This window comes from Anarrhichthys ocellatus, unplaced genomic scaffold (genome assembly GCF_004355925.1).
Source record: "Anarrhichthys ocellatus isolate YVR2014 unplaced genomic scaffold, GSC_Weel_1.0 scaffold32, whole genome shotgun sequence".
In the NCBI taxonomy this organism is placed as follows: domain Eukaryota; kingdom Metazoa; phylum Chordata; class Actinopteri; order Perciformes; family Anarhichadidae; genus Anarrhichthys; species Anarrhichthys ocellatus.
This window is the reverse complement of record NW_022280062.1, coordinates 1,469,544-1,481,186: the sequence shown is the minus strand read 5'-3', so window position 1 is coordinate 1,481,186 and position 11,643 is coordinate 1,469,544. Positions and strand designations below refer to the sequence as shown.

Below are 11,643 nucleotides of genomic sequence, written 5' to 3'. Positions count from 1 at the left end.
CCCCCCCCCCCCCCCCCCCCCCCCCCCCACCCTCCTTCTAAAGTTGACCTCCATGTTCACTCTCTCCCCCTAAAAAGCAGAGAGAACAGCTTGCCTTTATCATGTAGATACCTTCCCCTTCCAGCTGCCTGTACAATTGTGCCTTACTCATGCCGGCTGCGTGGCTCTCACAAAGGCCTGGCAGCAAAAGAAAGAGCCCCCCGGCCCAGCGGTCAAACACAAAAGCCACCTGACAGCTGATCTTTTGTGAGGCTCTGTGTGTGTGTGCGTGTGTGTGTGTGTGTGTGTGAGTGACTGAGCGATAGGGTCAGGCTGGAAGTTTGCTCACCATTCCCTCAAAGCCCACTCTGTACAGGTTCTTGGCCCCATTGTCCCACAGTACGTAGGCAGCGCTGTGAGGGCTGGCTGCACTCCAGTCCTGGATCTCCGTCACCTGTGGAGGAGGAAGATGAGGAAGAGGAGGAGGAGGGGTTAAGATGAGAAAGACAAATAAGGGCTCATTGAGTTTTACTCCTAATTTTGGGATAAATTATTGGCTGGGGTGTAATTGGAAATTAAAGTGTCGGCATACTGTGTGTAAAAATACAATATCGACCAGAAGGGGATCATTTTCTTAATGGGAGCTTTCAAGCAGGTGTTTTTCATCTTGAAACCTCATCATGATGGTGAATATGACACTTTATTGATCCCTGAAGGGAAATCATCTTTTCAAACTAAAGGGCAGAGTGAAGGTTGAACTACAGAACAGCAACCCAGGAGACAATATATCTGCTCACACAAGTCGAACTCTAGTTGAAGGGTCCAGCGTCTTCTGGCCATGCACTGGGTATCGATTTGCCGTGTCGCTCCGGGTGCGAACACTTCACAGAGTTTGAATTAAGTTGTACCACTGCTTTCCCAACATGGTTACAGAGGACACTAAGAGTCGTCAGGATGCTGGTGCAGTAAATGTATACACAGCCACAGAGCTTCAAATTCAAGGGAAGGTTAATTCCCTAAATACTCAGAAATACTAGGAGTGGGATACATCAAGAACACATTCGATTAGGCTTTGATTCTTGGGGTCGCAATTAGATTTAATTTTATTTCAACTGCATAGCAATCTTACAAGATATACTAAACTTTTGTCTTGTTTTTTTCATCAGTTGGGAAGACTTGTCTACCCTATTTAAAGGGAATTAAATGCAGTTGCTATTTCCTCTAAGAGTCTAGGTATCCCAATAAGGTTAGCTGCATCATCTTTGATGAATTCAGGAAGGTCCTAAACATCATGATCCATGTACAGTATGTTTCCATCCATATGCATTCAAGGGCTGGATCCACACTGCGGTCGTAGTATGCTGAGGTCAGCATGAAAAGCATTTTCTCTTCATAATCATGCCAACGTAGATATTTGAAATATACCGACAGTCAGTAAGCATTCTTTTTGCCACAGACATGTTCGGCTTGAAAACAAAAAAGTGAAAAAAAAAGTGAAAAAACTTTCAGGAGATACTTAACAAAACGCTCCTATCATCACAGAAAACCTAAAAGTTATGAAATGACGTCATTAAACCTCTTCTATTCACGGTGGGTTGGACCATTAATGAGTTAACAAACACATGGTTCTCCCTCAAGCTGTGCATGCACTTTGAAAATAAATGAAGACCCTGAATAAAGACTCAACATGCACATCCGTCACTACATTGTTACCTAGGCTCTTCTTGAGTTAGTACTTGTTGTAGTACATTATGACTAATGCTGTACCCGACTTATGTATTCAGGACCGGCTCGCGGCTTTTGGCTACAAAAAATAATAAGGCTCAGTAAGCAAAGGAAAATGACGTGTTATTGGCATAAATAAGCAATGAGCTATGAATGGGGGACAGAAAAATCTATTCAAATTTGGAAGAGAGGGTTGGGGATTTTCACACGAGACAACTTTCATCATATCGAAAAAGTGTCAAGAGAAGAGCTGCACTGGAGTAAATTAATTATTTGATCAGAAGCTGTGCCTTTAAGGAAACTGCTGCTGCAGGACATGCAGTAGCAGTTTTCTGGAGAGCATATTGCTTACAGCATCATAAAACAGTAATGAGATATGCCATTAAATAACACAGCAAAATTAAGTCTTAAATCGCCTGCAGGGGCTCTTAAATGGAATACTCCGGGGCCTGGACCAGAGTCAAAAGACAAGCACTTTACAGTATAAATCTAAATAGACTGGGCTGGACTCATCAGACATAGTATTGCTTTGTAATAATGGGTCTGAGTCTGGACTAACCTGCAGGAAGGAGGTCTGTTTATAGCCTCAGGAAACATGAAGAGCAATCCGCCGAAATAAACGGTGGCGCATTCTACTCCTTCCCATCATCATTTCTACGCAAATGTACTCTTACATTATGATATTTTTCCAACACATTGTGCACAAGTCAACTTCTTGTCGACATGAGTTTCTGGATAAATCTGGATTTTTGGCTGTAGCTGCTAAAGTTGAAGTGTTCTTCACTTAAGGAAGAAGCAGAATTGTTACTTTTCCCCTATAAAGAAACAGGACGTCTAAAAATCTACATTTAAGTATATATTTTACCTGCCAAATCAAAATGTTTACAGGATATTCAACCTTTATCATGCATTTAATACTTTTCTTTTTTTTTTTTTTTTTACAGGGCTTGAACAAAGGAATTAAAGTAGTCCATGAATATGAGATATGAGTTTACAGATTATTACAATCCCTCCTCTGTATTGTGGAGGTTAGTTTATGGCTTCTTGCCGCTTACACCCACAGTCTATGGGTCACACTTGTTGTCTTTTTGATTCTTCACACTTCATTTTGTTTGTACGCCCTCTGGCGGTTTTTGGAAAATAATGTAACAAACAGCGTATTGTGTGTAAACACCTCCGTGCATGCTCGGGAGCTCGCGCGCAATCTGCGGAGGCTCGCGCTACGCTGCCAAGCGCGAGTATGAACAACGCTTAACAAGACACTAGAGCACTGGGCTGTGTTCTCGCCTGGCTGCAACATGTTCATGCTACAAAACACGTCGAGTCGGGCAGAGCCCTTCCTGTTTTGGTTGAGGCTCCCGCACATTTCAAATCGAATCACATCCTGAGATGCAAGCTTGTTTTTTCCTTTCTACGGTCTTTAAGGCAAAGGATCCTTCTATGCCGCCCTTAAGGGCGTTCATGCTCCGCTCGGTGGCACACATGTGGTCGTCATGGCCTCTGTCAGACGTACTAAGTCTGCTTTACCACCTGGGATTTATTATCCACTTAACTGTGCAGCTTTGAATTAAAAACAAAAAGCCGAGTTTGCCTACGTTTTTGAAACTGAATCATTTAGTATCATGTAGTCATGTTCATTCAGCAAGGAATAGAAAGATGTATGAACTTTTATACCTCACTTGTGAAAAAGGGATTTATAGAAGACAATTCTTACTCTCAGCCTTATTTTTATTTTTGTGCCTTGTCCACTGAAAACTGTCAGCGTCTGGAGCCCACAGAAGCTCTCAGGTGATGTAAAAACAAGTGGCAGAGTGATAAAGATCACATGCCTTTCACTATATGAGGAATAGTAAAGCCAGAAACATCTTTCCAGCACTGGCCCCGGCATATAACTGACTGCCAGACTTAGACGAGTACTTGTCTTATTGGCCTCAGTGCTCACTGATCTCAGCTCTGTATTGTATTTACAGGTCACTGGCTCGTGGAGAAAGAAAATGGGCAAATTTGGAGTTACAGGCTCTACTTTCTTGGCTGGAACCGAACCTATTTGAATTATTTTAGACCCAAGTGCAGCTTTTGACACAGTAGACAATTTTATTCAACCGTCTTAAAAGATGCTGCACTTAGTTAGTTTTATTTTTTTGAGTTGTCCAGTCCTGCTTCCTTCAAATTAGAACGGTCTCACAGATTCAAACCAATCCACTCACACGCTGACCTGAAATAAGTCATTCATGCTTTTATCATCTTAAGACTTACTAGTTCAGAATGCAGAAGCTCGGCTTCTCACCGGTTTAAACAGACAACATCACCCCGCCCCCCCGGTCGTGGCTGCTATCCATTCTCCCTGTCACTGTTTGTTTTACAATTGTTTTTACGATTTTACTGATAACTTTTAAAGCACGTCTGGCAGAAATGTGGAGCCTTGCAGCTTTAGATCCTCGGGTGGGGCCCTTCTGGCTGCTCCAAAGTCGAGACTCAAAACTAAAGGTGACCGTGCTTTTGCCATCAGGTCCCATCGGCTCTGGAACGAGCTGGCGGAGGAGATAAGGCTCGCAGAATCGCTAATCTCTCTTAAATCACTTCTTAAAACCCATTTTTACTGACTGGCTTTGATGTGATTCTGTCTTTTTACTGCTTTATCGCTGTCTTTTATTTTTGTTATTATTATTTTATTCCTTAGTTTGTTCTTATCGTATCGATTGGTTTTACTGTTTCATCCACTGTACTGTTGTATCAGGGTTTAACGTTTACTTTAGTTTCTCTCGCTTTGTTGGGCCTCACTGTTGAGCTTTCTGTTGTTTTATTGCCTTGCTTTGTCTGTCAAAGCACTTTGTAAACTCTGTTTTTAAGGATACAATATCAATAAAGTTCATTATCATTACCTTTCCTCTCCTTCCGTTGCCTCCATCTTGGTCTTCCCACTGCCAGTCCACTCCTCTAACAACCCGGCCACCGGTGAAGATCCCTCTGGCTGTGATTTTCTTTGACTTTCGACGTGACTCCAAAAGAACTCTACTCAAAAACAAAGACAAAGATTTCCATTTGGGTTCAGCACTCTCAACACTGTCAGAATACTCTACAGCAGGTGTTTACAGAGGCTCTGTTTCCATGGATCAATTGACAGGTATTTTTCCAAATTACTAGCAAATATGCATCGCAGAGGCGATGCCTCCCGTCTGATACCTCGTGTCCTTAACTGCCCTTCTCTGTGTGCCTACTGCTCTGGAGTCATGGTGTGAATTACTTTCAGCAAATGGGACATGGCTACAGATCAAGATCTTACAGAGAGTGGCCTTAACAGCATCTAATCTGCTGAACCAACCATGCAGTCCACTGAGCAACGGATGTTTGATGATAGCAAAACAAATCAGACCACAAATATTTGTCAAGAGTTGCAAGCAACACATCAGCACTGATCTTTTCAAGTCTTTGAAACATCAGACACAAATTGTTTTATTGTGGCGAGCTTTTCTATTGCCTTTAGCTATACTTTCGATTCAGGGAACACGCTGTGCGAGTGGCAGGGGTCGTGTTGTAACTTGTAACATTACGAATAACAATAATCTTTGTAATGACACGGCATTTACACATCACTGACAATTCTTTCCGTTCTCAGCCAAACCCAACAATCATGGCAGTGCAAATGCAAATGAAAAGCCAGCGTTAAAAAAAGTCTAAACGAGCCCGAACCAATGAAGAGGTAATAGCGATTAATAGCTGAGCGCAAAGCATCAAACAAGTGTGAGCCGTGGTGGTAGACGCGACAGCTGGACGGTGTGGGTCTAACCAGTGCAGACCGCTCGTGGCCTCTAACCACTCCCTCTCCGGCAGTTAGTGACAGAATCTAATGCAGTGTAACTAAACACCCCACTACGCTGGGGAGACCTCCAGCACCCATTGTGCTTTATGCAACGTCTGTCTCGGGGGAAATGAAGTCGCGCTCGGTTGAAAAGGCTGCCAGCTGTTGGGCCATGTGTTCATTTAGTCAATGATGGTATTTGGCTGAAATAGGCCTGAAATGGATGAAGCGTCATCACAGTACTGACAGTCTTTGCAATAACACAATCAAATGCAAGTTGTGGAATTTAATGAGTGTGCTTACGCACAATCAGGTCCAAATAATACATTTAAAGTCTTTAAACCACATCACTTTGAACTGATTTGATTGTTTGTTTTCCTACTATGCATTAATATCTGTGTGGAGCAACTTTAAAGGAAAGGAACGCTGCCTTCTTGTCTGCACATGCATTCATTCAAAGTTTGCCCAAACTGTAACAGCTTCTGCGCCAACTTCCATTGTCCTGACTAAGATCTAAAACTAATTTAACATCATTTTTTAGGTCAACTTTTAGTTAGTCAATAGCAACAATGTTATCTAATGTCTTGCTGACAATGTCAACACTTCCTGGGGAGGCTTGACAGTAAACCCACCACAGTCTTCACAGCACAACAACTTCTCACTAAAATGCATTTATTGTCATACAAAGTGCGGAGTTCATATAAATGATAGTTTTACACATTAACACTGAGACAGAGCAATAGGGCTCCCGCTGTGGCGACACCATTTTGAGTGACAATAGTGATAAATAAAACAATATTAAGCACAAGGGACGTCTGTAGCACCCTGCTGGGACTGGCCTGTACACGTCTAGTGTTACTCTTTATATTATTATATGATTGGTAACTTATGAGACAGTTATTACATACTTTTAAGTCCTTCGTACTTAACAGGAAGCCGTCTTACATGATGTAGTGAAAAGTTTTCATTATCTCTGTTCATTATATGCAATTACAAAGCTCGAAAGTCAGCTGCGAAACAGACTTTTTCAATAAATCTGTATGTTATATTTCATGAGCATGCAGCCTTCTGAAGACATAAACACAAGAGAAAAAAAAAATCTGGGAAATCTACTCAAATAAATTCTATGTTGCATTAATGTGATTTTTTTACAAAAAGGTATGACTGGATCTTAAAACGAGGCTGAGTTGTTGCCTGGCAACTGAAGGCTGGGAGCATAGAGATAGATCCTGTCTGCACAAAAGACCTCTCAAATGTCACTCTCACACACACACACACACACACACACACACACACACACTTAATGCAACACAAGGCCAGACGAATAGGGGCGGGGCCACCAATCCACAATGAAGTGGCGTGGATTACCTGGCTAACCGTGTGTCCATCGTATACAACGGGTGGGTCTAAAGTGAGAGCACAACACCGTCTAATGTTTGGGCTCACCTCTCGCTGCCCGGGGTGGTGATCCGATAGAAGCGGTGTCTCAGGTGATGCTTGTCTCCATGGTAACAGGTTGTGCAAAGGTCGTAATTGGTGCACTCAGCACATTTCCAGCGAATGCCGATGATGGGCTGTTGACGGCAGGTGTCACACATGGTTCCGTCATGCTTGATGCCTGAGGAGGGGCAGAATTAATCAACATTTGAAACAAAAAAAATGGGGTTTTATTGTGTAGGACATTGCATGTGATTAAAAATACGACTGGAATAACATCTATTTATACTAACCGTGCAAAAATAAGTATTCCATATGCAATCTGAACTCTATGATTTGACATAACTGTGCACACAATGAAACTTATTCCACATATTCCTAGTCCACATTACCTTTCAGGAGGGCTATATCGCACACCTGTTAACGTGAGAACAGCTTGACTAATTATGGAGTTAAGAGTTTAAATCACATCTTTTTCAAGATGTGGTTGATCTTTAAGGATCCTGTTAAGAACCACCAAAAACCTCTTCTGCTCCTTATCACGTGACTGCATCATCAGGTGGTGATATATATGGAGCCAGTCAATGGGATACATGCGGAAAATTGTAACTGCATTGGCATTTAATACTATGACAAGTACGGAGCCATAAAGCCAAAAACATGGTGAAGTTGTATCTAAAGTGGCAATATCAAGATTTTCATGTACATAAATGTCAACATCGCCAAAGGAGGAAACACAATGGTGATCGAGCCTGTGGCCCACTGATGAAAGTATTGCAATATTTATATATTTGCAGTATTACAAACTGGATGTCGGTATTACAGTTTTCTCTATTATGTACACAAATTAACTATGCACACATGTGCTAAACTGTAAGCACAATTATAGTGTTTGTATTTAAACAGAAATTCTAAAAAGTCAACCACGACTAAAACTGTATTTTTATGTCTACATCCTACTGATATACTTTTATATAATATTGGAAATGTTTTCATCTAAAAGGTGTAATAAAAAATCTAATATGCTTGACTCTGAACGTGCATATCCTGTGTGTGTGTGTGTGTGTGTATATATATATATATATATATATTAGCTTATTTGCATATCTTGACTGGTGCTATCTGTGACATAGCCACATCTGTTCAGACAGGATGTATTTAAATACTTGTTTTTAAATATATATCTATATATAGATATGTATAGATCGGGGAAGTCAAGCAGACATTGTCTGCCTTCAACACAGAGAAAAATGCTTCCGAGAATTGTTTACACTAAAAGTTTCTTCAACAACCCAAAGAGCTTAGCCTTACTATCGTGAAGTAATACATTAATTACAGCAACAGCTTGTTATCGATCTCATTCCTGCACCCACCGAAGCCTCAAAATACAGACCATGAAGCTATGATCTATATCTATAAAGTCTCTTTTATGTGGAGCATAACTCTGTGGCATCGAGAGACACTTGTCGTACATTAGTCTGAAAGTGCTGTAAAGTTACCTGTTGGAGCACTGTCTAATATCCTCACGTCGTACGCTCCAGAACAGCGGTAGTTAGCAGCCGTCCCGTTATCCCAGACAACCACCACCTCCTCTGGACTTTCAAAACTCCTCACGGTGCCAACATGTCCCTCTCCACCATCCTGCTTCCCCCACTTCCAGTCGGGTCCGCGGACCACTCTGGCTCCGACTCCTTCCATCATCGCTCGGTTATTCCTGCCGGTAGTCATTTTTTTTTTGTGCAATATTACAAGTTTGAAAGCCGGTGGACAGTTTCCAAAATCCCAAGTGCGAACAAGTCCGTACAGGAAAGGAGACGAACAATCCACAAAGCTAGCCTGCTAGCTACCTAAAGGAGGCTGTCGGAGCCTCCTAGAAAACTATCCTCCACAAGCTAACGGTAACTGTAAGTCAGTGCCTCATCGGCGTTGACTTGGAGAATGAGAAACTAATAAACGTTTAGCCCAAAAGCCTATTAAGTAGCCACATTGCTAGCTTAGCCAGATCTGAGTACCCAGCAAGCTCTCTCTCCTCCACTCCATACACAATAATGCCACCTCTTCAACTTAGCAAGCTAGCGAGCCGAGTTGCTAGCTGTAGCAATGCTAGCAGGATAAACCTCTCCTGGCTAGCAAGTTATTTTCCGTTGAGGTAAATGTTAGTCCTTATTCTTATTGTTTTATGTCCGTCGAGCTGAAAATCCACCCCAGACGTTCCCTTTGTCAACCAGAGAACGTTCCCCTGGAGTCAACTCAGAATAAACGCGTCGCCATTATTGTCAATCATCGTTCAGACCTCAGACAAGCAACAACTAGCTACGGAGGTGAACGACAAAGCCCGAAGACGCGACGCTTGGGAAAACAAGCACGAGTCCGTGTCCACGGCGCGCATGCGCATCTGCAACATGCAAGCCCAGACAGATAGATGGAGACAGATATTTGTAAAGTGTCTAATAAACGTTTTTCTTTCCAATTCTAACAATAATTTTAACTAAAGTACCTGTCCTAATTTAGTGTACACAGACAAGTAGCCAAAACACACACAAATATCAATGTTTTAGTTGATTTTGTGGAACAAAATATCTGAATATTCTCTTGCATAATGCATCCACTCATACATTGTTTACTACACTTGGATTTATGGTGGTAACATTACAGCTCTTTGAGCTGATGACAGCTGACATTAATTCAAATACTCATGATTAAATGAGATCCAGCCCACAGAGAAGCAACACAATGCATTTTTTTTCATTGAGTATAGCTATTAATTTTTATTAATATATTAATTAGCATATTGAAAGATCATCGTACTTTACTTCTCCAGAGTCCAGAAGGTGAGGTAGACAAGGCCACTTGTATGTTCATCTATAACCAGTATCAACCTAAATTGTGCAAAATCTTATTGTTAATTCCATAAATAAAAAAAATGTCAAGTCATATCATACTCACCAGATACAATACATACTTTAATCTGATAATAGCAAAACATGTTTATGGCATGGACTATACTTTTGAAATCAGACTAACCTATAGTGGGCCTTCAATATAATAGCCCACATGACCCAGTTTTTTTTCACTCTCTGTGCATTGTATAAGTATTATGCAACAATTGACCTGGTAAAAAACAATATATAACAAGGCTTTAAACATATAGACTTTAACTCAGGGTCCTTCTCGACTAGATAAGGCCCCAAGATTAGGTCATAATACAGGTGTTGCTTTAAGGTGCCTATCATTTCAGTTTATAATGGTGAACACATCAACAAACACATTCTCAGTTAATTAAATTACCACTAACTAATTGCCACATGGTGAACCTTGAGTGGCTGGGCCCCTTGTGGGTCTATAGCCCCTGGGGCAGATGCTTTGCCGGCTGTTAATTCTGTTTTACTGGAGACTACTACGTCCGGAAATCCCCAGATCATTTTTTCAGAAGCTTAAGTTGTTCAATGATCACCAGGCTTTCTTTGCAAATATCGATTTAATTGTCTATTGACTGATTTATGCCCCACTAGAGGCACCGAAGGGAAGATTTCAAGGCTCATGCAGAAACTGCAAGCGTCGCATGGTGCACTTCCCCTCCGTCGAAGGTAGGGGGAGACAAAACCATCTGACTGATAGCCGGCCAAAGAGCGCCACCGCTCGCTGATACACATAATTATATATGTAACCACCCCAGGTCTCCTTCCCAACTGCGGTCAAATCAGCAGACACTCGGATCTCTGTGGTCAACCCAGCAGACACTTACATTTTAGTGCGCCTATATGCTGAAATTCACGGTAAACGCATTCAAATGGCACAGATCGGGAGCGAGCGAAGGACTTTGCAAAGTTAGCGGAAAGATTAACGTGAGACAACATCCGGTTTTCAAAATAGGATGTCAACTAAGCGTATACATTTCATTATGTGGAAATAAGATTAAATTCATTATATTTACATTAAGTACAAAACATACCTAAATCTCGTGAGTTAAAGGGAAATACAACTAAATTGTGGATGAAGTGTCTTTATTCTTTGATTTGAGGGTTGCTGGAAAGATAATTAAATGACTAATATCTGACTGACTGATATGTATGTGTTCAGGACATTTCTGACCACATCCAAACAAAAATCAAACATGTTAACTTTACCAATTAAAAACGGTGAACTGAAATTGTACCTTCAAATAGCTAATTTCTGACATTTTTAATGTGCTATAAAAGTATTCTTGTCAATATTTTTATACAATGACTGATGTATTCAAGATTTCGTTAACTCCACCCATACTGAAAATCAGACATTTTTACTGCGCCAATTAAGAGATATTTCAAAGTAAAAGTCATACATTTGGACTGAGAAAACATCTAATTAAATATTTCAGGTGCTATAAAAAGTATTTTCTCAATAATTCCAAACAATGACTGATAGATATGTCTTCAGGACATCTCTGACTCTACCCATACAAAAAATCTAACAATTTTACTATACCAATTAGGAGATATTTCAAAGTAAAATCATACATTTGTACCGAGAAACAGAAATTATTTTGTAACTATGCAGCATTTCCTCTAAAATCGAATCTGAAATTAGACAAATTGTCTCATGAATGTGATTTGAAGTTATCTCATGAGTGAGATTTAGAAGGGCTTTGATTTTAAAATGCTACATCAGAATGTTTTGGTTCTGTTAGAGTGAGACCTTGAGGTGGTCTGCTATTAGCCTGTTGT

General features: G+C 40.9%; 1 protein-coding gene across 5 annotated transcripts in view; it reads right to left on the bottom strand.

The window, feature by feature from the left end:
- mib1 (MIB E3 ubiquitin protein ligase 1) overlaps positions 1-9,286 on the bottom strand; it is a 50,488-nt gene extending 41,202 nt beyond the window's left edge. For all 5 annotated transcript variants that reach the window (XM_031864948.1, XM_031864949.1, XM_031864950.1 and 2 more), the window contains exons 1-4: positions 8,440-9,286; positions 6,950-7,121; positions 4,587-4,716; positions 329-433 (exon numbers count right to left, since the gene is read on the bottom strand). In XM_031864948.1, coding sequence (XP_031720808.1) covers positions 329-433; positions 4,587-4,716; positions 6,950-7,121; positions 8,440-8,668 — 636 coding nt within the window. In that variant the 5' untranslated portion in view covers positions 8,669-9,286. The remainder of the gene's footprint in view (positions 1-328; positions 434-4,586; positions 4,717-6,949; positions 7,122-8,439) is intronic.
- Positions 9,287-11,643: the final 2,357 nt, after the last annotated feature.